This window comes from Onychostruthus taczanowskii, unplaced genomic scaffold, assembly GCF_017590055.1.
Source record: "Onychostruthus taczanowskii isolate IOZ18803 unplaced genomic scaffold, ASM1759005v1 scaffold5, whole genome shotgun sequence".
In the NCBI taxonomy this organism is placed as follows: domain Eukaryota; kingdom Metazoa; phylum Chordata; class Aves; order Passeriformes; family Passeridae; genus Onychostruthus; species Onychostruthus taczanowskii.
In genome coordinates, this window is record NW_024502568.1 from 5,422,656 (window position 1) to 5,450,541 (window position 27,886).

Genomic DNA, 27,886 nt, shown 5'->3' on the forward strand with positions numbered 1-27,886 from the left:
GTGGCTGTTCCCTACCCTTGGTGCTTGCTGTGAGTCTCCTCCTCTGGTCTCCCTGTGCCCCAGTCTGAGCTCCCTTCCTCTCCCTCTCTGCAGTGACCAAAGGCTTTGTGTACAGCTCCTTTCTGAAGCCCTACAACCCCCGCCGCAGCCAGTCGGATGTCTCTGTGGGCAGCCACTCTTCCAACGAGTCGGAGCACAGCAGCTGCTCTCCCCAAAGCAACGCCACCCTGACCTTCAGCCCCAGTGGGGCGGCCGTCACCTTCACTCAGAAACCCCTGCAGGACTCTGTCTCCCCGGCAGATGCGTACCAGTCCCCAGTGGAGGTGGACTCCCCCTCTGTGCCCCAGCTTGGCTCTGGTGACAGGACGGCCCCGCTGGCTGGCACCGTGACATCTCAGCGCCGCTACAGCCGCCCCGAGCAGGGCTGCAGCCCCAGCTCTCGCAACGGGCACCCCACCAAAGCACATCTCAGGTCCACGCCCTCCGTGGAGGACAGAGACTCAGGGCTGGAGAACAGCGAGTCAGAGGGCAACCAGGTGAGTCTTCAGCCACCCTCATGGGGCTAGGTGTGCCAAGGGCTAACTGCTTTGATTGGCTGGGGACTGAATCATCCTCCTCCCTGGCAGTGACCATGAATATGTAGGAGGTGGGGTATGAGACCTTTTCTTCCAACAACAGAGAACCAGGCTTCAGATGGGAGTGGGCAGAGGCCAGGATGGGGCCAGGGCTGTCACTGGGGAGAAGGACAAAAGCCCACACATCCTATGCAGTGTGAGATTAAGGCTGTGTGGTGTGACCATCTGACTGATGCTCTCCCCTTGTCTGGCAGGTCTACTATGCTCTCTACACCTTCAAAGGCCGAAACACCAATGAGCTGAGTGTGTCAGCTAACCAGAGACTCAGGATCCTACAATTTGAGGACATCACAGGCAATCAGGAGTGGTGGCTTGCCGAAGCCCACGGGAAGCAGGGCTATGTGCCCTCAAGTTACATCCGGAAGACAGAGTACACGTGAAGGTGCAGACAGAGCCTGCACCCCATGCCTTGTTCCTCCTGGGACTGCTAAGGTCTGGGGGAGGCTGGCCAGCCCTGCAGCCCCCACTGCTCACCCTTAAGGCTATGCCTCTCACAGCTGTGCAGTGCTCCTGGGCCCCAAACACTGGCTGCCATCACCCCTTTAGGGGAGGGAGAAGGGTGGGCTGGCCAGGTAGGCAGGAGCAGGCAGTTTGTGTGAGGGCAGAGGTGAGTTCACCTCTGAGGTGTGTTTGAGCCTCCTGTGTCCAGGCAGGAGCAGGGGAGCAAAGCCCGGGGCTGTTACTTGCCCAGAAGGGTAAGGCTTGACTCAGGCTGAGGAGCTGCTGTGGATTTAAGTTGTGGAAGGCTAATGCTGAGTTTGTGGAGATTGTCTGTAGTCAAGTAGTATTAAAAGCAACTCAGACTTTGTGAATATGCTCCCTGTGCAGCAGGAGCCTGGTCTTGCCTGTCTCTGCAGGACTTGGGGTGGGACATTACACACTGCCTGGGGCAGCAGCTCTGAGGTTTGCTGGGAGTAGTTAAGCTCTAGGCCTGGGATGGGTGTGGCCTCTGAAACACTCACAACAAAGCCCCCAGCAGGTGCCTTCTCCCTGTGCTTGGTCTCCCAGGGCTTGGCCTTTCCAAGGTCTGCTGCTGCCATCAACCATCAGGTTCCCCTCTTCCAGGTGAGCCAGAAGCCCAGAACACCATACCCTTGTCAGCACAGTATTGGCTGGGCGCAGGACCCATTTTTGCACTGATGTGCCCACCTGGCTGCTCTGGGCTGGAGCAGAGGAGAAGGCAAAGCACAAGCTGTCCTTCAGCCTGTTTTCTGGGGTCTGACCAGAATTGCTTCACCTGTGCTTTCCTGCACAGCATTGGAGAGGGTGCTGACATTCTGGAGTGGCAGGATCATCATCCCTGGGAGGGCTGTGGTGCCTTTTGCTGGGGTGGTTTGTGATATGGCTGCTGCCATGTCCTGAAGGGAAGAGGTTTCCTTCATGGCAGTGTTTGTATCCCCTGTACTGCTGCTCTGCAAATAAAGATTTGCCTTTGTGTATAGAAGTTGCCTTTGCAAGTGCTGGGAAACCTGGGAGGAGTGTCTGGCAGGTGCTGCAGTCTTCATGCAGACCCTACAGGGCCAGGAACATTTCTGTTTTTGTGGGGTCCAGCATTCTAGTGCCTTGGTGTTTGTGCCAGCTGCAGCTCAGGCATGAGGAAACACAGGAACCTTCTTTATTAAGATGAAGTGGTGGCACTGGCTCTTCCCCCATCTGTGTGTTACATGACTCTGGGGCTCCAGGGCAGTAGGGGCTGGTGGGGTGAATGTTTCCCTGCTCTAAGTGGGCACCAGCATGAGATCTGGCCCAAGAACAAAGAGGCAAGGGTCTGTCAGCAATAACCACCAAACTTTGTGTGTGCGTGGCTGTACACAGAGTGCCTGCTGCTCTCCACCTTCTCTCCACCACCATCAGGTTTGCAATCTGGAACCACAGCCGAAAATCTGCCCCACAAGTGGTTGTGATAACCTCAGGGAGAGGCTCATTTATTTGCAATACAATCAAAGTAGCCACAGGGAAGGCAGGCAGCCCTGGTTTTGCTACATAGTCTTCTTGCATGAGTGGAGCTGTGGCTCTCCATTTGAACTGCCCAGCTCTGTGTAACCTCTGTTGGCAGCTGTCCCCACCCAAGCACTAGCCAGGTTTAAAGCTAAACTGAGGCTTACTTACATGCCTTGACATCAGCCTTGCAGTTGGAAGACTACAAACACTTACAAAAAGTAAATAAATTATTCATTCTTTGATTAAACTGTAAATTTGATTCCATAATGCTAAGGCATCTCTAAGGTAGATTCCCCTGGCATGGTGAAGTACAAAAACTAAGATCACCCCCACTGGAGGTCATGATCTCCCTGCCTGGCAGATAGCTTTTCGCCTCTATCCTGGAATAAATTATGCAGCTCCAGACCCTTGTGTGCACAGCAGGTAGGATGTGGTAGTAAGGTTAACAGTTCGCTCAAGTCCAGATGCTCAGTCTCTGGACAACCAGAGAAGCCACCCTCTTGCTTCCCTGCTGCAGAGAGGCCAATTCCTGGGCAGCTTGGCCGTGGGAGACTCCAGTGCCCGCAGGGTGAGTGGCAGCAGGAGGAGCTGTCTCACAGCCGGCCCCTGCAGCACTCTGCCTACAGGGCGGTGGTTTCTGCAGCGGTGATGCCGGCGTCCTTTGCCATCGCGGAGAAGAAGCCCTGCTTCATGAGCAGCTCCTCGGGACTGTCGAATTCCACAATCCGCCCAGCATGCAGCACCATCACCCTGGCAGAAGGGAACACGGCCTCAGCTCCCAGGATCCGAGTGGATAGTGCTGCTGGTGCCAGCGCTGCCAGCCCACCGAACCCTCACTCCTCCTAAGCCACTTTACTTGGTTCTCTCAGCAGTGGCGAGGGCACAGCCCTCCTCCCTGTGTTATGGGTCACGCACATAAGGTGTCAACAGCAAATGCTTCTGTGGTCTGCTGCTGTAAAGAAGGATCCCAAACAATGTTTCTCCCACAAAGGCAGCACTTCTGCATGGGCATCTGTACTATCCTTCTGTTCTCTTCACCACTGTGTATTACTGCCCCAGGCTCTGTATCCACCCCTGCCCCTCTGGCTGCATTCTCACTTCCACTGCTGTCCACCTCTCACCCCATCCCAGGAGTCCAGATCCCCATTCCCTTTGCTCTGCATTATTGTCCCATGGTACCTGTTGCTGTCCATGATGGTGTGGAGGCGATGGGCGATAGTAAGGACAGTGCAGTCAGCAAATGCACTCCGGATTGTTGTCTGGATTAAATGATCAGTTTCCAGATCTACGGCTGCTGTTGCTTCATCCAGGATGAGGATCTTGGCTTTGCGGAGAAGGGCCCGGGCCAAGCACACCAGCTGCCTCTGCCCAACACTGGGATGAGACGAAGAGCTTGAGTTACTAGACCGACACTAGCAGACCTTCTGCAAGCCTACAGTGTCTTGCTGCTCTGACCCCAACGCTGTCCCTGGCCTTTCCCACTGACCATCTGCCCCCCTGAGCACCACGTCCCTCAGCATATTACTCTCTGGGCCACCACAGAAGGGTTGGCTCACACTAGCTCCCTAAGAGCCTTGACTCCTCGGCCATTTTCTTTCATCTTCACTTCCCAGAAGCTTCTGTGCATCATCCCTGACAGCCACTTTGCTGGAGGCTGCTGTTCCAGGCTGGTCCCTGGGATCTAGAGAAGGAAGGGGAGCTGGGCCTGCATCCGCTCCTCTGCTCACCTCAGGTTCTCCCCTGCCTCGCTCACGAGATGCAGCAGCCTCTCGGGAAGGCCTTGCACATATGTCTTCAGGTGAGCCAGCTCCAAGGCCTTCCAGATCTCCTCGTCTGAGTACTGGTCAAAGGGGTCCAGGTTCATCCGCAAGGTTCCAGTGAAGAGCACAGGGTCCTGCCAGGGACAGCACCATGTTCAGCCCCACCACAGCCATTTAGCTGGGCCAGTGGCTCCTGGCCTCCAAGTGTGGCCACATCCTGCTCACACCACTGCCTACAGCTGGCAGGGAATGTGGTGACAGCCTGCTCACAGGCCTTTGGCACGTCCACAGCACCCAGGGACACACTGAGGCCATGCAGTGCCTGCAGGGGCCCTGCAGCAGTGGGATGTGGAAAGGTGGGGATCAGCTCACCTGGGGGATGATGGTGAGGTTGTTGCGCAGGTCGTGGAGGCCAATTGTTGCAATGTCCACGTCGTCGATGATGATCTTCCCTCCAGCCGCCTCCAGCACCCGGAACAGGCAGTTGGTGAGGGAGGATTTTCCAGCCCCGGTCCGGCCCACAACCCCAACCTGTGGAAGAAGCTTTTTAGACCAGCTGACAGGGCTGTAGAAAGATGCTTTCCATCTTGGTCTGGTGGGCCTTCCTGCCCTTACCATCACCCAGACTGTCTGCTTAGGTTCCTTTCCTGCAGCTCAAGTCCCCAGGAGCCACATCCCATCACCATCCCACCCCAGCGCACGGACTGAAGCCGAGAAGAAACAACTTTAACAGCGTCTCTGTAAAGAGCATAGTGAGGGCAGAGGCACCTTCTCAGTGCTCCCAATATTACAGGTGATCCCCTGAAGAACCAGGTCCAGTTCAGGTCGGTAGCGAACTTTGTAGTCAATGAACTGGATCTCGCCTCTGCTGGGCCAGCCACGTGGTGGACGATTTTTTGTCACCCATGGAGCCTGGGGGAGGGCACAGGAGCATTAGGGGGGTTCACTCTGCAATGCTGACTAGCACCAAGCTGTGCAGCAGGTGTTTGCCCGGACCCTGGATTCCTCACCTCATTCTTCACCGTCATGTACTCATGGACCCGCTCCACAGCCACGATGTTGGTCTCCAGCTCCGAAGATGTCCGCACCAGCCAGTTCAGTGTCTGGGTCACCTACATGGCAGAATCAGAGGGTGCAGAGCTCAGTGGCACCCAGGAAAAACCACCTCCCACCTCAGCCCAGGGAATCATCCTGGGCATGAGCATACCTGGCATGGCCCCTAATCAGGGTCACTGCTGAGACACAGCCCACCTCTCCCCAGGCCACCTCTCCCCAGCCCTTCAAAAACTTTGCTGCAGCATCTCTGATCCACAGCAGGGCCATATTCCTTCCCATGGCAGCAAATATCCTACTCAGACTGGGATGAATATGTGCCTCCCGCTCTATAGCCAATCCCCAGGTGATGGGATACCCCAGATAATCCCATTTCCATGGATTAGAGCTGGTGGCAGGGCAGCATCCTGCCAGCAGCCCAAAGCTCCCAGAGACAGCCCTGTCCTGGAAGGAGAAAATGCTTTCAGTGACTCACATTGAGAGCAGAGGAGACAGAAAGACCCACGATGCCACCCTCCAAAGTGCCCTTTGCAATCACTGCCAGCAGTGCAGAGAAGAAGACCACCAGGCTCCCAACGAACTCCAGACGGATGGCCAGCCACCTGCACCAGGAGAGGATGGCTGAAGGGCAGTGAGAGGCAGGAAGGCATCTGCCTGTGCCCAACACACAGCCCACCAGTAACAGCACACTGCACCAGCATCCCTCCCAGGCAGCCACGAGCCCAGTGCTGTGCACACTGCACACAACGGTGCATGTACACAGCAGGTCATTTGTGGCCAATTCTGCAAGCAGGTTCATTTATGTCAGTCCATGTCCCACACATAACCTCCTGTGCTGGTAATGCTGTGTATCAGAAGGACCCCAAACATTTAACCCTCAAACACCCAAATCATTTACCAGTAAGATTCAAAACCAGCAAGTGCCCGCATTGCACTCCTGCTGTGCCTGGAGGATGACCCTGTTCCCAGAACTCACCAAGAGCGTCTCAGCCCTTGACTGCACAGCTACCCCGCTCAGCCTCTGGACACTTTGTAGGGGGGAATACTTTGGCATTCAAAATCACCCTAAATGCCCTACTGCCACAGATGGTGCCCCTATCCTAAACTGCTCCAGTAGCTACACAGACCCTCAATGCTGAGATCAAGAGGGAGGACTGCAGGGTCCCAGGGATCTCTCTCAGGACCCAGAAGCCATGGGCAGAAGTGCTGCAAGCTGTGCTGTGGCATAAGTGGTAAAACTCACCTATTTGATACTATCCAGGAATAAACACTTTTCTGATTTATGTCCATGGTGACCTCATTTTGCTTCAGGAACCGTTCTTGGTGTCCATAGGCCCGGATCACAGAAAGGCCTGACACCGTCTCACCAAAGTGGGAGTAGATGGGAGACCTGGTGACAGAGTCCAGACGCCTCAGCTGGCGTGACGTGGAGATGTAGAAGCGCTGAAACGAGCGACAGACTGGTTATCAACACAAAGCCCAGCAGCCACCAAGATACTGCTCTCAGCAGGGCAGAAGCTTCTCTCAGGGCCCAGGTTCTCACCAGCACAAAATAGTAGAAGATGCTCAAGGGAACGATGACGACAGCGAAGAATGGAGTGGCCAGGCAGATCACAATCAGTGTGCTAATGATGCCCATGAAACAGGAGATCCAGCTGCGGAAGGACGTGGGAATGGTCTCATCTACCGTGAAGATGTCCTGGAGCACATAAAAAAGTATAGAGAAGCAGTCAGTGACCCCAGAGAGAAGCAGATGCCCAAAGGCCCCATACATACAGGGTTCCTACACACTCCTGTGGTAACACAGTGCCAGACACTTGCAAAAATATCAGATCATCCTGAATTGGTGTTATGGTCACAACCTCATTTAGGGCCACAGTTCTTTAGCTTGTGAACAGCTGAGTTAACAGAGAAACTTGCAGGTCCACAGTTTGTGGTATTTGGGAGTGGGGCTACAGCCGAGCCTCATCCCTAATGGACTACAGCTGGGAAAAACAGGTGAGCAGCATTGAAGGAAATGAGACATGGAGTGCCAAAGTGCACTGACCAATCACCAAAGGGTAAAGAGGACACACAGTGTTAAGGGTGTAAGATAAAGGGCATAAAAGTTTGGCTAAAGAACACAAAGAGCAGGTGCTTGCAGCCTTCTGAAGTGATGTGATTTTACAGTGTATGGGCAGACACCTGAAGCCTCCTGATGTGGCATGGTGTTACTTTGTTTGGGCCAATGCGTAAAGCTTTCTGAAATTGTATGGTGATACTCTGTGGCCCTCTCACCTGCAGCATATGTTTTAACAAAAATTTCCTATAATATTCCCCTGTTACACAGATCAGCTTTAAGAACTGCATCTTCATCAGGAGCTAGGATGCAGGAGCAGTAAATGAAGCAAAAAGAGGGACAGGGCAAGCTCCAGGTCCATGCAGGTGCACCCAGGTCTCCAGCTGGTCCTTATCCATCTCCTAGCCAGGCACCACATACGCCCTCAACTCAGTGTAAACCCAAGCTCATAGGCTTAATTTTAAGAAGAAATTTAATTCCCAAAATTCAATAGATGGTACCAAAGGAAGAAGTGGAGACACAGCACACTTGAAATTACCTGTTTGTATTTTCCCTCCTTTCTCATTTTCTCTTTGTTTTTGACCTTCACTTAGATATAAAATATTGTAGATTTTGCTGTAAGTCTATAAACAGAAGGACTTCTCATTGTGGGACGTGAGCTCTGGGCTCTTATCTCTCTTAGTCATCTACTATGGACTCTCTTCTGTTTGTCCACATCCTTCTTGCCCAGGTGACTCCAAACAGGACACAGTACCCAGGTGTAAGCTCCTCAGCACTGAGCAGAGGAGGTAACAACTTCCTGTGATTTGCCACACTGTCTCTCTAAGAGAGCCCAGGATGAGGTTTGGCTCACGGTCAGCCTTGCATCCCCATGTCCCTTCCTGGCCTTTACCTGGGCTCCGCTGTGCAGTGCTCAACAGGAGCAGGGTTATGCCACTACCCAACCTTGTGCAGATGTGGTGGAACAAACAAACACCTCCTGCGTGCTGGGGGTGCTCTCTTACCTTGGCGAACCTGTTGACGATGCGGCCGATGGGGGTGGTGTCGAAGAAGCTCATGGGCGCGCGCAGGATGTTGCTGAGCAGCTGCTGGTGCATGACCTGGGAGGCTTGCATGGTGCCCCGGGCAGACAGCACGGTTGCAAAGAGCAGGAAGATGGCTGCAAGGAGAGCACAGGGCTGTCACCAGCTCATGGCTGGGTAACACTGGCCCCAGGTACCCTTTGGTGTGATGGACACACCAAGCAGTGCCAAGCCAGCAGCTCTGCAGCGAGCCGCTGGGATAATCCTGCATCCCACCTTCTTGGGAGGCCCCAGAAACTGCGTGCCAGCACAGCGGAGGAACACTAACCCTATTGGAAAGCCTTGGGTCCCAGCACTATGTCTAATCTGATTAAGGAAAATGATCTTAAACTGAGGGGACAACACAGGCTTGGGACAATTTATGCTGCTTTCAGACTGGTGTGTGTCCACAATTCAGCCAGGGGCTGGAAGGAAGGCAGCAGCAGGCAAATGAACAAAATGCTGGGTCCCCTGCTCCTTACCACACTGCTGGCTGCAGGCCTTGCAAGTCATATCCCTCCTGGACCGCACAAATGCAGTGAGTGGGAACTGCTGTCCTCCCACACTCACCTTGTGACACCCCCAGCACCCCAAAGACACCGATCCGCAGGTCCCGCAGCTGCGTGGGATAGGTCTGGTTCTGATAGCGCACCGAGTCGTCGGTCCAGTCGCTGAGCCACAGGTTGCTCCCGATGTAGGCAACGTACTGTGCAATATAGCCCATGATGATCCAGAAGGTGAAGCACCAGCCAACAGCACGCAGGTACCGCACGTACATGGAGAACTTCACCTGTGGACCAATTGAGCCCATCAGACCGCAGGCAATGACACCCAGCACAGCCTGGGGACTCCACCTTGCTGCCCACAGTGCTCCCCTCCACCACCCCACCCACCAGTCCCAGGCAGCTCTGTCTCCTTCGTGTCTCTTGGCTGTGGAAGCCCACAGCAGCTTCTCTGAGCCACGGTCAGGGTCGGGCAGCACTTAGCCAGGGCAGCACAGTGCTTCATCCCTTCATCCTCCTCACCCTGCCGGTTTCCACAGCTTCTTTCTCGATCAGTTTCTGTCCTTTCTTTGGGGGCTTCTCCTGGGCCTTCTTCTGGAAACTGGTGCTCCTTTTACTAAGGCTGCAGGGAAGTGATGAGTACCATTAGTCACAGGGTGTTGGATTGGTCCCAATCTCCTGGGGGTCCATCCCTGTGCTGCACTGGGTCTTCAGTGGTGGAGTCCTCTGGAAAATAATGTGCTAACTGGGGAAGCTTTGAGCGAGCCTTGTGAAAGCACTAGGTATGTGCAGCCATAAAATTAAAGTCTCATTCCCAAGGCAAAACTAGCCCTCAGCATGAGTTTCAGGGAAGACTACAGAGTAAGGCTGTGGCACACTGGTGTGAGTAAAGACAAAATCAGATGCTCCTGACCCAGAGCAGCTTGTGGTAGGAGCAGGCAGGGAGGCTCCCAGCTAGAACTCCCTGGGAAGCCCCCAGATCCCTGTCTCTGAGGGAGCAGTGCATGTGGCAGGAGAAAGAGCTGAGAGCTCAGGTCATGGCCCACCTGCGACTCAGTCTTCTCTGATGGATGCTGGCCTCTCTCTTGAGGGTCATAGTCACCACATCTTCAATGTGCTCCTCCATGCAAGGATCAACAGCTTCATCAGCCTCCTCTTCATTCCCAGCTAAAGCAACAGCTACAAGCACAGGCATGAGGGAAGGTAGGGTCAGGCACTGAGGAAAGAGCAGACCCCATACACCACACCCCTGCTCTGTGCTGTACCCCAGGCCTAGGCTCTGTCCTACCACCACGTATCACACCTTCTCCAATCTTGCTGCAAGACCAGCACAGCAGGAGGAGGAAGAAATGCATTCTGCTGGAGGGAGAACTGATAGGGGACATAGGGCTAAAGGCCTGCACAGAGGCAATCCCTCCTGCTGACTTCTCCAGCACCACTGACCACCTCAAGCAGAGGATTTGTGCTAGTTTAGTAGGTGCAAAATCTGACAGGTCATATCACTCCAGCTCAGAAGCATCTCCTTGAGCAGGTGGAGGTGGGCCCTGTGAAGAATACTGGGAATAGCCAGGCTGCAGCTAGACAACTGGGCTGAGCTCTGACAGGGTAAGCACCCACCTGACCTAACACTACTCCTCCCCATAGCACTGGGGGACATGATAAAGATGAAATATTATCCAGTGGGATGTTTAGAACAAACCAAAGGATCTTTCTGACCCCAGCATCACAAAAATATGGAGCCTGTTGCCACATAAGATTTTAAGACCCATAATAAATGAACTAAAAAGGGAGTAAAAAAGTTAAACGGGTCCTCTGCTGGATGTTCAACATAATGCCTGAATGCAAATCTTAATCAGGAAGTTACTGTGCTGCTGATTGTCAGAGGCTAAGAAGGATTTACAGCAGTCACCATTGGTGCTTGGGCTGGATAGGGCCAGGTCAGGCTGACACATCAGACCTTCATATCCCCAAGACACGTGCACAGCCACTCTAACAGCCACAGCCCCACTGTGTTCCCAGTACCTGCAGTATTTTCCTCTGAAACATCCTCCTCCTGATTTCCATACATGTTCAGGAACTGAGAAAAGGCTCCCTTGTTTGCAAGCAGGGTGCTGTAGGAGCCATGCTCAGACACTGCTCCTGCTGTCAGCACCACAATGTTATCGACCTGGGGCAGGAAACTGATACTGTGCGTCACCAAGATCCGTGTCTGCAACAAAGGGGTTGCAGGGTAGTGATCATCAGAGCACCCCTCATCCCCAACCATGGGTCTGCAGGCTCTCCATCTCCCACTTGGGGACTTGTCTGCTTAGCAATCCCTGGCTATGAGGACACAGGGTACCCCTCTGGGAAATCCTGGGGCCTCTCCTGCCTGCTGCAGCCCCATGTGAAAGCTGCAGGATTCCTCTCTGGCCCAGGCAAGCAACCTCAGACTTCCTCGGACACCTAACACCACACCAGTGCCACTCCTGCCTGGCTGGGTGTTTGCTGAAGGGATGGGTGCTCACCTTCTTTTGCAGCAGCCCTTTTGGCCCCAGCACGTGCTCAAAGATGTACTTGCCCACGTGGGCGTCCACGGCAGAGAGCGGATCATCCAGGACGTAGATGTCTGCGTTGCTGTACACTGCCCGTGCCAGGCTGACCCGCTGCTTCTGGCCCCCACTCAGGTTGATTCCCTGGAAGGAAGGGAAGGACCTCCCTGGACATGGGGCTGGCACAGGGCAACAGCTCTGACCTCTGCTGCAGGTGCTATTGGAAACCCATGGTGCCCGGGGCTGATACCTTCTCTCCAATCTCTGTCTGGTCACCTGCAGGCAGCAATTCCAGGTCTGGAAGGAGGGCGCAAGCCTTGAGGACCTGCTGATACCTGGCTTCATCCAGTTCTGACCCAAAAATGATGTTGTCTTTGAGTGTGGCATTCTGGATCCAGGCCTGCTGGGGGACATAGGCCAGGGAGCCCTGGCAGAAGAGACAAGAACAGCTACGTGTCAGGGATAAGCCTGAGCACTGACACCTCCCGCAGCCTGTCCTTGCCCTGAGCCACCACTCTGGGACAGTCCTGCTCTACTTCGCTGCTGAGCTCCCAGGCAGCCCCAAAGCCCTGTGCACCAGCTGGCTTCTCTCACCTGGATGTTGATGTGTCCCTTGATATTCTCCATCTCCCCGAGCATGGCTGACACCAGCGAAGATTTGCCTGAGCCCACAGTCCCCACCACAGCCACCAGGCTCCCAGGCGTGATGTCCAGGGTGACACTGCAAAGACACGAGGGCTGAGGAAGCAGCACTGCCACATCCCCCGTCAGTTCCTGTGTGGGACAGGGCAGTGTCTCTGGGACACTCATGCCTAGCAGCACTGTGAGAGCTGATGGCCCTCCCCAGCTAATGACACAGAAAGCCTCCCCCTCCCCAGCCCTCTGCCCCTGATGTGGCACAGAGCACTCACTCTCTTATGGCAGCGTTGCCATCCTGCTCCCAGGCAAAGGTGGCCTCCGAGAAACGCACAGCACTGCCTGCCAGAGAGACATGTCCCTCAGAGAGGGGAAAGGCCAGGCCTGGGCCAGCCTGAGGCCCACGGAGACTAATCTGGAGGTTCACCTGCCTGCAATGGGGTTGTGGTGGATAGCTGAGGTGTCCAGGTCCTCTCCACTCAGGTAGCGCTCCAGCCTCTCAGTCGACACATTGGTCTGCCATGGTAGAAAGAGGATGAGGATGGCACATGGGCATGGGTGGGCTGGCAGGAGCCCCTAAGCAGAGCATCACATCACAGTCCCCACCCAATCTCTGGGCCCCAAACTGTGCTATGCCTGTGAGTCCTGTCCCACCCCACTGCCCTCAGAGCACTGACCCCTGGGGGTCCATCACACACCTGAGCCCCATCTGCTGGTTTGGACAGAGGTCACAGGATCACCCTACACCCCCTGCCCTACGTGAGGCCTGACCTGCACCAGGGAGGAGATGACCATGGGCAGCGTGGCCATGGGGAAGCGCAGCACATTGAAAAGGGAGATGGCAGTGAAGGCCTTCTGTGCATCCAAGATGTTGTTCTCATCCACAAGCACATAGACAGCAAAGCTTGCCAAGGAGACCTAGGACAGATATAAGGGAAAGCCACCATCAGTGTGTTTGTGTGCAGCCCCGGCCCTCAAACTACCCCAAGGCCTCAGCAGTGCCTTTGTCCTGGGGGCCTGTTCCCCTCCTACTTCTGTTCTCCTTTGGGCCCCATTTCACCACCCAGATGGGATCCTTTTCCACCACAGCTCTCCTGCCAGCAACCAGAACCACAATCTATATCCACCAGCCAGCCCCTTCCTCGCTGCAGAAACACTGCAGCTGAGGTTCCAAATATTTCCCATCCCCTTGGCCACAGCCCAGCCCCAGCTCAGAGGAAGAGACCCCCCTCCCCAGGGCTGTTGTCACTCACCAGGGAAGGAGCACATGTGAACATGAAGACAGAGACTGATTGCAGGTAACCAAAGTTCACCAAGTCCTTGAGCTCACGTCCCCGGATCTCATTAACTCTCTTCTCGAAGGAGGGCTCCCAGGCAAAAAGCTTCAGGATCTGCAGGATGAGCAGGGTGAGCGCCTGCTGGTCTCACAGGAATGCCCACCTCCACACTCAGCTCACTGGCTTGCTCAGAAGCCTACTTGGCCACTGCATCTCCGCTCTCCTGTCCTGCTTATAGCATTTCCCCACTGCACTCCCTCAATCTCAGCTTACAGGTCACTGCCAGCTCCTCTATCACCATGCCACTACCACAGCCATCCAGAAAACTCTCTCTTGGCTCTCAAGTCTTAGTCCAAGTATCCAGAGCTCTTCCCCAGCCAACTTTTCAAAAGATGAGGCGCTGAGGGAATTGCTGAGACCCAGACACAGGGCCCCCAAGCTAGACTAACACTGGTACTGTAGGGTTATAGAGGTGAGCTGCCTCCAGGTACAGTGCACCAAGAAGAGGGGTGCAGCAGCTGCCCAGAGTCTCCACTCCACTCCCACCTTGATTCCATTGAGGATTTCAGTCATTATTTTCATGCGTTCATCCTTGTTCTTCATGTTCCTCTCCTACAAAGAGAAGAGCCAGACATCACCTGAACCAGCAGCTCACCCTTGGAAATACATCTGGGCTGCCACAGGGAAGGGAAGGATGGGCTCCACAGCCCAGAGAAGTCATCCCACAAAGCTGAGTCTTTGCTCCCTGTGGCCCTGGGCAAGTTGGGGAAAAACACCACCCTGCTGTCAAGTAGAAGCTAAAGCTTTATCTTATGGTTGGCAATATCTCATTTTTAGCCCTCAAGGCTGTGCCCAGTCTGGTTCAAGTTCAGCTGTGATGGTAGAAGAGATCTCCCCTATCTCCAGCTCATGGCAGCTGATCACCTCTGGCTCAGGCTAGAGGCACCCCCAGCCCAAGTGAGACCAACTTCCTGGGCTGGGAAAGATCCAGAGCACAAAGCAAAGGGTAGGGAGTGTGGCAAATGAGAGAGGGGAGCAACAGTGGGGTTGGATGTGGGAGACCAGGGAGGATATTGCACGCACCACTGACCTGAATGGTTTTGGCCTTGGCAACCAGGAAGGCATTTACAGGGAGGAGCAGCAACAAGGTTGCAATGCCAGCCAAAACAGAGGGGCCCAGCTCTGCCCAGAGGAAGACAATGGACAGGACAATTTGCAGGGGGGATGACCACAGCTGGTGAATAAAGTTGGCCAAGTCCATGAACCTCTGGGCATCAGCTGACATCAGATTCACAGTCTCCCCCACCGTGGACTCCTTGCGGGTGGCTCCGGACATGGTGAGCGACTGGAAAGAGAAAGTACAGTCAGCACAAGCCAGGCTGGGAGCAGCCCTGCTGCCAGCAGCATGGCTCAGAGCAGGGAATCAGCAGACCAGGCTGAAACCACTTCTGGGTTTGCTCCTGGTGCCTCTGTACTGGGCATCAATGCTCTCCTCACTGCCTGCACGCCTGGAGCCACTGGGTGCTGGCTGCAAAGGAAAGCACCCCTGTGCAGGAATCCTAGTGGCGCCTGCCCTAGGTGTTGCACTGCTCTGAAGAGAAACCTGCCTCAGCCCCTGGTAGCTGCCAAACACATGGCTGCAGCACCCAGGTCCCAAGCAGAGCTAGGGCTCACAGTGCCCTCAGTGCTGGGTGGGTGTCCCCCAAGCTCTCCCTGCACCTTCTGAGGAGCAAAGTGCACACAGCCCAGGTTGACGGGGCAGGGGGATGATTTTATCCACAGCCCAGCCTGGAGGAAGCAACAGGGATGATGGCAGGACCATACAGACCTTCTTGTAGATGGCAGCGATGAGACTGGCTCGTACATTGATGCCAAGCTGGAAGCACAAGCTGAAGTGCTGCTGCAGGCAGAGGGACTGGATCACTGCTGTCAGGAAGAGCAGGATGGCATACAAATAGCCTTGCCAGGCAAAGGAGTCCTCATCCGACACAAAGGCAATCAGCAGCCTGGCGGGGAAGGAAGCTCGTGAGACACACACCCTACTGAGACAGACCAAGCAGGGTGCTCCAAGTGAATGCAGGGGGAGCATCCTCACAAGAGTGGTGAGCAAAACCCTGCCCCAGAGAGCTGGCTCGATGGTCAGCAAGCTGGGAACCCTGTTCTGCCACAGACACGGCAGAGGGGCACTAATGGAAGATCATCTACAGCACAGAGACTGTGCTGCTCTGCAAAACAGACCGGGGAGGCCCTGCTGGGCTGAGCTGCACTGACTCTTGGAGGGCCCCAAAGAAGAGCTCTCTCCAGGGAGGGAGCAGGGCTGCACAACAGGATGCAGGGGAGCAGGGTATTACACATAAGAGCGGGCAGCCAGCTCAAATCACTTATTTGTTAAACTGTACCCAAACACATTCTCCCATTTTTGGTGAGGGTACAAAATGTCCCCAGGGTCTGTGGCTGGGAGAGGCACACATGGAGATGGTGGGGCTGGATACAGTGCACACACTGGGAGGTGGTGGGGCTGGGTGCAAAGTCAGGACAGAGACAGAGAAAGGACTCACTTCAGCAGCTGGGGGCTGACAAACACGAGGGCATCATGCACCAGCTTGAACGCCACTGCTAGCAGGAGATTCTTCTGGAAAGTCTTGCCCAAGGTTTTCATCAACCAGCCCTTGGGGTAATCCTTGGGAGGGCCTGAGTCCTCTTTGTCTCCCTTCTTCTTCTTCTTCTTTGGCTGCTTCTCCTCCTAGAGGGAAGCCCACACAGCAGTGAGGGAGCTGGCTGTGCAGGTGTCCTGCATCTGGAAGGATGCTTCAGGGCAGCACCTCACTGACCCCAGATCAGGTATCCTGAACAAAGCCTTGGCTTTAGCTCCTGTCACACTCCCTTTCACTGATCTCTGCTTATGTCATACACACCCAGGATTAGCACCTTCTCTTTTGTACCAAAGACAATTGTTAAAACCCAAACCAGCCTGAACCTCTCAGGCCAAACATCAGGCAAAAATCCTGAAGAATCTGAGGCCAGGGGTGGTCACAGAATGATGTTCCCTCTGACCTCATTGCTGGAAAGTATCTGAGGTAGACAGACATAAAGGAGCTGCTTGTACTGCAGATTTGAGGGTGTTTCCTGTCTTTATGTAAGGCAGAAAGATGGAGACAAAATAGGGGGATCTGCCAAGGACATGACAGGAAGACCCTGTCATGGTTTCCCCTATCCTCGCCCATGGTTCTGCAGGATCAAAGAAGGGAACACCCAGCAAAGAGGGCTGCAGAGAGCTGAGGCTTGACCTGGATGTCTCAGTCTCATACAAAGCCAAGAGCAGGAATAGACCTACCAGCACCAGGATGTCTTGGCTCTGGGCCTTGCTCATGCTGTTCCCATGGTCTGGACCACCTTCCTGGCGTCTCTTCTTGCGTTTCCGTTTCTCCAGTTCTGCTCTGGCCTTTTGCATCGCAGTCTTCATGTTCTTCTCAAAAGCAGTGTAAAGAGCCTTTGTCTTGTCTTTATCTTTCAATTCCCAGACATCCTCTATCTCCAAAGGCTTGCGATAGCCCTTGTAAACCATGCTGTGGGACAGAGAAATCCAATGACACTTGTTGGAGACTCCTTGCTGCAAATGCAGAGCCTTCACACCATCCTGGCCACGGGCTCAGGCCGCACCCGACGTGGTGCCTCTCCCAGCCTGTGCTGCAGGCTCCCCTGAGGCACTCCTGCATTTTGCCAGCCCGACCTCCCTCAGAGCCTGACTCACCTGCTGTACCATTCAAAGGTGATGGAGCTCAGGAAGGAGGCTGTCACCTCTGGGTTCTGTGGTACAAAGAAAGGGGGTACTGAGAGATTATCTGGGGAATTGTTTTGACAAAAGCTGCTTTAGCACCCCCAGCCATTAAGGAGCCTCATAGGTTTCAAACCCTGCTGGCTCCAGCCCCAGAAACCTCAGCTCAGAGCCAGCCTCAGCCCACCCAGGACACACATGCAGATGCCCCATGCTGCAGGCTCCAGCCCTTGCTGGGCCCTGTGCTGAAATCTTCAGATCTTCCCAAGGAGCCTGGAGCCTGCACGGAGCCTGCTCTGCCCCACACAGCGCTCAGGACGTGGTGCCCCAAACCCAGTCCCATGTAGTCCTCACACCTTCTTCCCGATTTCCTTTGTTTCTGGGGCAATATCTGAGAGGCCTGAGACAAGGAAGAGCAGCAGTTGGAGCCCATAGGCGATGAAGAAAAGGATAAACCGTGGTAGGTCAGAGATTGGTTCCTGCAGAAATGGAAAGCCCAGGGTTATTTCTGGGGATTGTTTCAAGGCCCCTGGTACTCAGAGACAAGATCCATCCCTTGGTTGAGCCCAACAGAGCAGTGCAAAACTCGCTCTGAGTCCTAGATCAGCTTCCCTTTGCCACCTCTCCCTGCTTCTCCCTGACCTCCTCCCTTAAGTGTTTAAGTGGAGAAATTGGTCTTGGAGAGCTTATACTTCCCCAAAGAGACAGGATGAATTAAAAGAGCAATTCCCTCTTGGGTCTCTTCTGGTTCCCCAAGGTCCCCGGGGCAGCTGGGACCCCAGTGATACCACAGAGAGCTTGTCAAGAGAAGAGTCTGAAAAAGCTTTCTTTGGGAGCAGAGCAAGAGCACGTTGAAGCACAGAGCTTCCTGTCAAGCCCAACCTGCAGGGCTCTCCGGACGAGTGACTGGAACGGCAGAATCCCACAGAGAAGGGAGAGGCTCCAGAAGCAGAAGAGCACCCCTGAATCTCTGCGCAAGCAGAAGCGCCGTGCATCCTGCACCAGCAGGACCATAACCTGGGAAAGAAAATCAGAGCTGCAGGACTAGGTCTGGCTCTAAAAGTGCCTTTGGAGCATGTGTCCTGGGATGCCAGCACACATGATCTGCTGGGATTCACTGCCCTGAATACCCTGAACACACCACCAACCCTTCATAAGCTTCAGAATTAATTGCATAGGGCAAATGTTTACTTCAGGAAGACATCAGGTTTGAATGTACCCGACATTACAGCAGGGCACTATTGCTCTTTCTAGCTGCTCTCACTCCAGATTCTCAGACATGTCAAGCCATGAGAGGTCACACCCTGTCTCCAGCACCTTGCCTCCAGACCTGGAACTGAACCCAGATCACATTCCAGCGGTGCAGCCTCTCTGGGGAGTCCCCTTGCCTTATCATCTCACATGGACTCTGCATGTGAAACTAAATGACACGGCAAAATAAGAAGGAAAGCAAATTAAGGTCTTATTTGCTTTTAAGTGTAGCTCCTGAACATTTGTTAAGACTGTTAGAATACTCCATGTCACACACAAGATGTCTGTAACTGCCATGCACATATTCCATCAAGCTAATAGCCACTAGGTCCTCTTCAGCCAGCTTTCTCCTCTGCCTGAGCACCCCATGGGACTTCCTGGCTCTCTGCCCAAAACTGAGCAGCAATGTAAAGAAAACCGTGAGCCATCAGAACAGCAAGCCATGGTCTGACGTTTACACTGCAAAATCAGTCCTGTGAAAATCATGCTGCTCCTAGTAAAGTTCTGTCAGAGAGCTCACCTACACTTGCAGGCATAGAATCATCCCAGTTTTAAGGATAACAGCAGTGAGCACTGTAACCAGGCACCTGCCCTCAACATATCACCCTCGTGCACCACCCACACAGGTTTGGGGCTAGTCCTACCCAATTTCCAGGCTACCCTTGCCCCACGGACACAGCTTCTCTCTGATCTCTGTGCTGGGGAAGCCTTGTTCTGCTTGGGGCTGCAGTCTCACGGCGTCCCTGTGACACACAGCACGTTCAGGCTGAGCCCTTACCCAGGTGGCGATGTACAGGCTGGGGTTGGTGTACTGCACAGCTGGCACAGCGCCCTGCTCGGCGTCGACAAACGCCAGGGCCAGCCCCGCCACTGCCGTCAGCACCAGCAGAGCAGCCAGCACCTGTGGGGAGAGAGGGCCAGCCCATTGTGGACACTGGGAACCACTGGGAGACAACAGAGGTCGGCATAAAATACATCTGTACATCCTCACACCCTTTCCAACCCAGAGTTGGCCTGGGGCAGCTTTCAACCCTGTGAATGTGCCACAGCTCCACAGGAGCACTGTCATCATTTTCAGTTTGGAAGGTAGCAGCCTGCAAGAGAGGCCCCAATACACACTCTGCCCTCCCTCCCAGTGCATCCCTCCCTGTTATGCCCTCTGTCCCAGACATGCCTCCTGCTGGACTCCCCTTTACATTTCCGTCCCGGATGGTTCCCTGTCCCATTGCTCCTTCCCTCCCACACTTCCCATCTCTCCATCCCACACCTGACTGTAGCACAGAGTCTTGCCACTCATACCACCAACACCTCAGGCTGCTCCAGCCTGTCATCTGGCCCCCCCCCCAGCTCCACTCTACCTGTTTGATGATGTAGAGTTTGGTCACAGAGGATTTCTTGGCTCTGGATTTGCACATGGGCAGGAGCTGCCATGGGGCCAAAATCCAGAAGAAGCCAAGGGGGATCCAGACCAGCACAGTCTGCTGGAAGCACACCGGCAGGTCGGCATCCGGACGAGCAAGGTAGGAATCATTCTGGGGGCAGCAAGGACAGAACACCACGTCACATGAAATGGCTTGACTCTCACTTGGCACACAGGACAAGAGCCAACACTCCTATAGGTTCTGCCCACCCAGCTCCATGCCATTGCATCCCCCCTTCAACACCCACTCTCCTGACTGAGCATTTCAGCACATGCCCATGGTCCGAGTGATATCCCCATCCCCATCTCTCTGCCTGAATGAGAGATGGCCTCCCCTTGCTGGAGCCAAGCCAGCAGAAGCAGCTGAAGCTAAATCCTTCTCCAGAAGTCCGTACAGGCTGTCCTATGTTCCCAGGAAGGCAAAAACAGGACAGAGCTCAGTCAGAGAGGTGTCACTGCCTCACTGTCTGGTGAACAGTGCAGGCAGTGCACAGCACACACTGCCATGGCACTCCTGGATAAACCCCAGAACCTCTGCCAACAACCAGCACTTGGGTCTCACTGGCAGGACAGGCTGTGAGTCCTGGAATCCACAGAGGGTGTCCTGTGCCGAGAACAGGCACTGGGGATGATGCAGTCACTCACCCAGAAGACGGAGCCGCAGAACTTCTCCAGGGCTGCTGACATAGCTCGGGGGAGAAGAAACGGCAGCTCCTTCCTCTCGCTCTGCCCAACTGAGAGACCTGGGCAGATGCTTGGGATAAAAGTCCCCCCACACCCTCAAGCGGTCTTGGGACAAAAACTCCGATGACCCACAGTTACTTATTAACTCGGTGCTATTGCACAACCCTACAAACCAAAGCAGTAACCAAAAGGGCTTGGGAAGCTGCACAGCCTCAGGAGAGGGGAGGAGAGGAGGACCCAAGAAAGAGACCAAAGGGGAGATACAGAGAAGTGAGTCACTGCAGAACACCACAGCCATTCCTCAGAAACCATAGACTGGATCAGTGCACACCAATACGCACAAACTCATCTGGACCTGCTAAAGACATTACTTTGATACAACAGACCTCTCTGGTGAGAAGCCTGCTGAATGCCAACAAAAAGTCCAGCAAAGGGTGGTCTCACAGTGGCTGATGCCACCTGGCAAGGGGGCCTGTGACACCAGCAGTGCCCCTGGCCTGGGAATTTGCAGTGTGTGACAGCTGAGCTCACCACATGCTGCACTGATCTTTCAGAGTCTTCAGGATCCAGATTCCTTTTATTAATTTCCAGCCTCCAGAGCCTGAAGATTTTCCAAATTCCTTCTTTTGCTTCTTTCTTTCCCACATTTCCATGTTGTCTGTGTGTTATGGCAGTTGGCTGAACTGCCCCAAAGAGACTTTGAATGTTCATTCTAAGGTAACCCCCAACATCTGACAGAAAGAGGATGAATCCCGAGAGACCGATTGCCACTGAACCCTTGTTGCTTAGGAAGGCCTAGGTGTGATGGGACACGTGGGGACAGTGCTACTAAGGCTGGAAGAGGATTTGCGTTATCATGAAGAACAGTAGATAAAAGAGGACAGTAGGGTGACTGCAATTACTGTCCTGTCTCGTTGTACACAGAGTTACAAGATAACTCAGAAGTCAAGGGTGACACAATGAGTAATTCCTCAGGAACCATCAATACCAAAGAAAGGCTCAATGTCCAACTCAGTGGTTAATTATTAGCAATTTCTCTGATTAAATCCACATGTTTTTGTAAATAGAACTATCCCTAGTGCTACATCATCCAGGCCAGAACCAATACACTGCTCCTGAGAGCTGTAAATTGATGCAGTGAGTAAGAAGTGAATGGAGCAGTCACTCAGCCCTTCTCCATGTGGACTGCTGATGTGATTCTTCTTTCTGGAACTGGCACAGGTGTCCTCTGGCCTTGCTCCAAACCACTTAGAGCACTGCTGCCAAGGGGCCCACTTGTTTATGGCACCTTCCTACATAATGCCCTATCCCATTGCTTGTCTCAGTTTTTTAGTACAGGTCACAGCTCATCCTCACCCTGGCTGTGGTCTAACAGAGTTGAAGTGTTGCCCTCAGCACAGGATTCCCTCTCTGATGTTCAAAGCAAGCATAACCCACTTTCTCTACCCTCACAGCTGGGCCATGCTCCTCCTAAAAACCTACAAAGCTTTACTGTCCTTCAGCTCCTTCCATAAATGTTCCTCCACTAAAATATCCAGAAAACATCCACTGGGACCAAGGATGCTAAGCAACACCTCTTTGGCCAGCAATACCAGTTTCCCTGTGCTCCCTGTGTTTATCCATCTCTTACACAGCATGTTATAGCTTTTCAAAACTAGGCATTGATTCATGCCTGTCTCACACAGGGTCTGATCCAAAGGTCTCTGCCAGGCAATCAACCAAATTCCTCCAGCCCTCACTGCTCATATCTTCTCTGAAGAGTTTCTTTGCCTTGTCGTGTTCTCACCCCATGTTCAAAACTGAGGCAGCTTGGTCAGCAGAATGTTCTCACCTTAATTATCATGATTATGATATGGTAGCCCAATCTGAGCTACCAGTATCCTAATCACAACCATGACTCATAAAATCTCAACATAAGCCATGAACTCTTATGAACTCTCTATATTGACCATAATCATAAATTTAATCAATTTTTCCAAGTTTGGATTCTTCCTACAAATCTGTCAGTGCCTGCAGCAGGCTCTGACACCAGCACTATGCAGTCATTCCCTTCCCAGCTCCTCTGTTAAGAACTTAAGTTCCCAAGGTGTTTTGGGAGACACCAATACCTTTGATGGATCCATGTGAAAAAGTGGATGCACCTTTAAACTGAAAATACGTAGTCTTGATGATAGATTTTCAATAATGTGACTCTATTCAAGGTGACAAAGGTGCTGCCACCTTGTCAAGTATCACATTTTTTCCATATATCCTCACAGGATCTAAGCTACTGCCAAAATGGGAAGAGAAATCTGTACCCTGCATTTGCTTCCTGAGGTCCACTGTCTTGGCTGTCAGAGGGATTCTCTTCAGCTTTGTGATCTTTTACAGAAGAGCAGGCAGCATGGATAAAGGTGCTTTACTTTTAGGTCTCTACTCTTCTAATGCACCCTCTGTACCTCTGTACGATTTAAATCTTTCACTGGGTATTTTACAGAGTAGCTGAGTCTGAGGCTTTAATGCTGACTAAGCAGCAATGACCCAACAGGCACATTCCCCAAACACTGTCTGGAAAACAAGCAGTTTATGCTTTGTGTTGGGACAAGGACCTGGAAACTCCCTTAGAAAAAGCAGCTGGTCCTCCCAAGAAATCTCACACAGCAACCCCACCTGGAGCACTGAGGACCCACAGCCCAGGAGGGCTCACAGCTTCCTCACCTGAGCAGTCAGGTGCTTACAGCTGCTGCATTGCTAATCCCCACCTATGCTACTGGTTGATCACAGCAGGCCTTGTTTCCCACCCTGGCATTCTGGATGTGATTGCATTCTCTGGCACAGCAGGGTCCTAATTCAGGCCATGCAACATGGGTCATGGTCTTACCTGAAAACATAAATAAACTCTAGAAAAGCACAGCAAGAGGGGGGCAGCTGCAGTGTTTATTTGACAATCACATGCAGTGCTATACAATTCAGACCCCCTACTTGCTCACCTCCCTTCCTCCCAAATGCTGCCCAGCAGCTGCTGCTGCAACATCTGGAAATTAGTCCTTTTATTTAAAATGGCCAACATAAGTTTCCAGGCCAGGGACTTCAGGGGAAGCCAAGGGAAGAGGTGTCAGGCTCCATCACCTAGTGCACGTCCTCTGCAGCCTGAGGATGAAGCAGTGCCCATCAGTCCGTGTGCCAGGGCACACCCTGGAGTCTCTGTGCTCTTGGCCCAGCACGGTGCCCTCCACTACAGAATGTTCTTGGCAATGGCGTTCAGGGTCCTCACTTTGGCCACGTCTGCCACCTTTATGGAGTACTCGGGGGCAGAGAAGGACGCTCCCATGGCAACGTTCGGATTTCTGTCAGGAAAACCAGTGATTAGTGGTGACCTGCCGGGGATACAGACCAGTAAGATCCACCAAGAAAGACACCCCCATATTTCCCCTAGCTTCAGCATTGGCCAAAGGTGGTGCCACCCAAACCAAAGTTGGGACAGTAATAAAAAGAACAATAATCCAAAGAACTGCAGACCTATGGACAAATATAACCCATTCCTCACTCAATTTTCAGAAGCACATCCCACTGGCTTGCCAAATTATACATGCTTATGTTAAAAGTCTAAAACAACTACACCACAACCTGCCTTCCCAAGTGCCCTTAAAACTCCTAGGGCAGCAGTAGCAAGAGAAATGCCCCAAGAATCTGGTTCTGCATGGGATTCATGTCCACGTGAGGAGCACTGCTGGATTCATACACTGCAGAATACAGTATCAGGCACCATGATCCCAAACATAAAAGCACAACTAGCACTCAGGAAGCTGTTTGAAATTTATGCCAGTTCTACAAATGCATGCTCACATTCGTTAGCCTTTCTCTCACAGAGTTCTGCTAAAAAATAAACATAAGCCATCAGTTACCTGAACTTCATCCCTGAGTCCCGAGCTGAGCGAGCAGAGCAGTGAAACTCAGAAGCAGTGGAGCCTTCCAGAATCCTCTGCAGGTTGCGCTCCGTGATGCCACCTCCTGGTGGGAACAAGCCCGATGTCACACACCGAGCAGATGACACTATTCCAGACCTGACACCACCCGGGGACCTCACCACTAAGGGACAAGAGCCATATACACTGAAGGGAAAAAACAGCCCTTGGGACAATAGAGACAAGGGCACGTGAAAAGGGATGGGAGAAGCCTTGGCTCATGCTTTCCCACAGATCTAGAGCTGTCCCCAAATCCTGCAGGGAGCAATAGCTGCAGGGCTTTGCCCTCCCCAGCAGGCTGCATGGCCTTTACTCACACCAGGACAGGAGCTGCTCCTCCTGGGCAGCTGGCTCAGAAAGCCAAATCAGAAAGTGGATTCCAGGGCAAGGAGGCTAGCAAGGAAAGGCTAAGGATAGCAGGACCAGGTACAGATGACAAACATTACCTGGCACCACCACAATTCTGCCCTTTGCCTGAAAGAAGAGTAACATACATGTCAGTGACACTGAGGACCACATCCACACGTGCATTTGTGAGGCAGCAAAGAAACCTCACAAGCTGCACTTTCCATAAGCCCATGGATGTCACCATGGTTAACAGTTTGTGCGCTCTCACCCATCTTTTCCGTACTATTCATGTTTTAAAATGAAAAGTGGAAAAGAACTTGCAGTTACAGCTAAGGCAACCTGTCACCATTCCCTCCTACCTCTCCATCCCACCTTGCTACCTCACCTGCTGTGCTTTCCTAAAAGGAACTGTGAGACACTCAGCAGGGACCTCACTCTGCTGTTTGTGTGGGCTCATCGGCTGTTTAAACCAACTCCCACCACCCTCCCCCAATCTGCAAGCAAGAACCCAACCAGTTTTTGCTGTGGGAGACTTTGGGGTCCAGCCTACACGGACTTTGGGAAACAGATGAAAGCCAAGCAAGAGAGGGAAGGCAAGCACTCCTTGACAGAAGTCCCTCCCAGAAATGAGGGATACCATAAAGCCTGCAGGCAGTGCCAGGGAGCAGCCACAGTAACTCAGCACAGCAAACACTCACCTGTTCTGCAAGCCTCTTAATCAAGGACAATCCTTCCAGGGCTGAGCTGTCACAGCCACTCGTCAGCACCCGCTCAAAGCCCAGGGAAATCAGGGTCTCCAGTGCCACCAGAGGGTCATGCACCATGTCAAATGCTGAGGGACAGAACAACAGCTCAGAAATCGTTCCGTGTGCTCAAGCCCTGTCCCTCAGCCAGCTCCCCCAAAGGCAGCGACAGGAAGGGTCCTGCTCACACCCTGCATTCACAGCTCCTGAGTGTAACACTCCCCTTGCAGCAGTGCCAGAGCCACCGTACTCAGCTCCTCAGACACCTTCCCTCTCAGAGGGCAATGAGACAGCTCCCAAACCCCAGCCCCCGGGCCGTTTCTCTTGTGGGGAATAGCACAGCCTGCAGAGCTTTCCCTCTCCAAAGAGCAACCAAAGAAGATGAAGCCCAGCTCCCTCGCAGCCCCACCTTCCCCCGCAGTGGGACACAGACTGGACCCTGCCCTGGGCCGCTGTCCCTGGGAACTCACCGCGGTGAAACGTGACTGGCAGGGGACGGCACACGGCTGCAAGAGGAAGACATGTGGTCAGTCAGGGCTGGTACAGCCCCTTGTGCTAGAGCCAGAAACACACATGACGAGGGAAAAGGCTGCTCAAGCCATTCCTGGGGAGCTCAGAGAGTCCCCATTCTTGCTGGGAACAATGCTGGTTTTCATGGGGAAGAATTCTTCTGCCCTATGAGAAAGCAACACACCTTTGGTTCTATGGGTAACACCAAAATCCCCCATTCTATCTGGAACATGCAGAACCCTCATTCCCACCACAGGATGACTTTCTCAGCAGGAAGGAAGCAGGGAATTTGTGTCATCTACCTGGGGAAAGGCCAGGACCACTGCTCTTTGGCAGCAGGGGAGCTGATTTTTGTGATTTCTTTCACTGCCTACAATTTCTGCTCTCAGACCACAGCAAACTTCACCGGAGGTCCTCTACTTACTGAGCAAAGCTTATCTATTTCTACAAAAAGATATCCACCTGCTCCCTGCTAAGTCCTGGCAAGACTCTTTTTCCTTTGCTGCACCCCTTACAGCACAGTCACCTTCGTGTGAGAACCTCAGCACCACATCACCAGGGAAAGGCCCAGCCCTCTTTAGCTTTGGCTGTAGCTCCCAAAAAACATGCAGCAAGAAAGAATTTCCTTCTGCATGTTTATGGTCTGGGCTAACAGTGTCCCACTGCAGCTTGTGGGATACTGTTAGCCCAGTATCATGTGTTCACACTTCTCTTGTAATCTTTTCTCCCTGTGTGTGTTAAGAGAGAAAAATGAAGACAAACTGTCAGCTACACACAAAGCCAAAGTCCAGGAGATACATATGCTAGACACCTGTAGCAACGACATAAGGAAAAGAACAAAGGACAAAGAAAACAAGAGAGAGAATTCAACAGGTCAAAGCAGCTCACCTAAGCCTTCCTACACTTTGCTATTATGTCCCCTGTGGCCTCAAACTGTGTATGAATGACCTGGGGCTGTGGCCCTCGGCCTGCTAAGTTTCTAAGGTACTTAATGTCTCACAGGTGTGGCAGGAAATGAAACCGAAAAGGTGGAAAGAGACGGCTAGTCCGCAGACAGCATGTGCAGACCGAAGCCCTCCGGCATCAGCCGGAGCAGCGCTGCAGCCCCGGCCGGGCACCGAGCGCAGCGCGGAGCCAGCCTCACCCAGCAGCGCCGTGCACAGCTCGGTGTCGATGCGCCCGTCCTCGGTGAGGGCCCCGAACACCAGCCCGTCCGCGCCGTGCAGCTTGGCCAGGCGGATGTCGGCCTTCATCACCTCCACCTCCCGGTCCGAGTAGAGGAAATCCCCGCCGCGGGGCCGGATCATGACGAACACCGGCACCCGCACGCACTGCTTCACCACCTGCAGCAGCCCTGCCGGCGGGACGGGGCGGTCAGCGCGGCCGGACGGGCCGCGGCCGGCGCCGAGCGGGGCGGAGGGCGGCGGGGGACACCGACGGGGAAGGCGGCCCAGCGGCGGGCGCGGCTCACCCATGCTCGGGGTGGTCCCTCCTTCCACGAGGCCGGCGCACAGCTCGATCCGCCCGGCACCTGCGGAGAGGCGCGTCAGAAACGGCGCCGCCGCGCTCCCGCCCCCTCCCGCCGGGCCCCCGGGCCTTACCTCCGCGCTCCGCGTTGACGGCGGACTCCACCGAGTCCACGCACACCTCCATGAGGAACCCATCGTCCATGCCTGCGGGGCGGGAGCGGCGCGGTCACCGCGGACCGCCCCATGGCGCCCGCCCGGCCCGCGCCGGCCCCGCCGCGAGCCCGCC

General features: G+C 53.8%; 3 protein-coding genes across 11 annotated transcripts in view; 1 reads left to right on the forward strand and 2 right to left on the reverse strand.

Moving 5' to 3' along the window:
• LOC121341838 (dynamin binding protein) overlaps positions 1-2,114 on the forward strand; it is a 34,452-nt gene extending 32,338 nt beyond the window's left edge. For 3 of the 7 annotated variants that reach the window (XM_041415708.1, XM_041415709.1, XM_041415710.1), the window contains 2 exons: positions 94-536; positions 830-2,114. In XM_041415708.1, the coding sequence (XP_041271642.1) occupies positions 94-536; positions 830-1,015 (629 nt within the window). In that variant the 3' untranslated portion in view covers positions 1,016-2,114. The remainder of the gene's footprint in view (positions 1-93; positions 537-829) is intronic. The other 4 variants (XM_041415712.1, XM_041415713.1, XM_041415711.1 and 1 more) reach the window with 3 other exon arrangements.
• Positions 2,115-2,280: 166 nt separating this feature from the next.
• Positions 2,281-23,361, reverse strand: ABCC2 (ATP binding cassette subfamily C member 2). 2 transcript variants are annotated; one of them, XM_041415715.1, is made up of 32 exons: positions 20,548-23,361; positions 19,841-20,014; positions 19,261-19,383; positions 18,114-18,248; positions 17,588-17,710; positions 17,208-17,263; positions 16,791-17,022; positions 16,015-16,199; positions 15,285-15,462; positions 14,547-14,801; positions 14,003-14,068; positions 13,433-13,570; positions 12,951-13,097; positions 12,607-12,695; positions 12,455-12,517; positions 12,138-12,264; positions 11,794-11,970; positions 11,520-11,687; positions 11,035-11,221; positions 10,059-10,191; positions 9,535-9,634; positions 9,080-9,299; positions 8,453-8,607; positions 6,933-7,088; positions 6,633-6,832; positions 5,865-5,991; positions 5,347-5,448; positions 5,105-5,248; positions 4,709-4,867; positions 4,304-4,470; positions 3,756-3,950; positions 2,281-3,326 (listed from the first exon to the last, which is right to left on the reverse strand). In XM_041415715.1, exons 1-32 carry the CDS (start codon positions 20,587-20,589, stop codon positions 3,197-3,199), a joined length of 4,653 nt encoding a protein of 1,550 aa, XP_041271649.1. In that variant the 5' UTR covers positions 20,590-23,361; the 3' UTR covers positions 2,281-3,196. The 2 variants fall into 2 exon arrangements, with proteins under 2 accessions (XP_041271649.1, XP_041271650.1); XM_041415716.1 differs by having other exon boundaries at positions 2,282-3,326; positions 23,284-23,361.
• Positions 23,362-23,482: 121 nt separating this feature from the next.
• The window catches only part of CUTC (cutC copper transporter), a 4,674-nt gene continuing 270 nt past the window's right edge, over positions 23,483-27,886 (reverse strand). Inside the window, exons 2-9 of one of the 2 annotated variants that reach the window (XM_041415724.1) lie at positions 27,733-27,804; positions 27,603-27,662; positions 27,276-27,485; positions 26,092-26,127; positions 25,577-25,710; positions 24,977-25,004; positions 24,471-24,576; positions 23,483-23,912 (exon numbers count right to left, since the gene is read on the reverse strand). In XM_041415724.1, the coding sequence (XP_041271658.1) occupies positions 23,801-23,912; positions 24,471-24,576; positions 24,977-25,004; positions 25,577-25,710; positions 26,092-26,127; positions 27,276-27,485; positions 27,603-27,662; positions 27,733-27,804 (758 nt within the window). In that variant the 3' untranslated portion in view covers positions 23,483-23,800. Of the gene's footprint in view, positions 23,943-24,470; positions 24,577-24,976; positions 25,005-25,576; positions 25,711-26,091; positions 26,128-27,275; positions 27,486-27,602; positions 27,663-27,732; positions 27,805-27,886 lie in introns of both variants that reach the window. The other variant, XM_041415723.1, reaches the window with a different exon arrangement.

Bases quoted from the DNA above. Each gene is read 5' to 3' on its own strand.
- ABCC2 (XM_041415715.1), bottom strand. From the start codon at position 20,589: ATGTCAGCAGCCCTGGAGAAGTTCTGCGGCTCCGTCTTCTGG. The intron at 5,249-5,346 runs GTGAGGAATCCA...GCCCTCCCCCAG, and splicing joins ACATGACGGTGAAGAATGAG to GCTCCATGGGTGACAAAAAA. The intron at 3,951-4,303 runs GTGAGCAGAGGA...GTCTCATCCCAG, and splicing joins GAGGCAGGGGAGAACCTGAG to TGTTGGGCAGAGGCAGCTGG.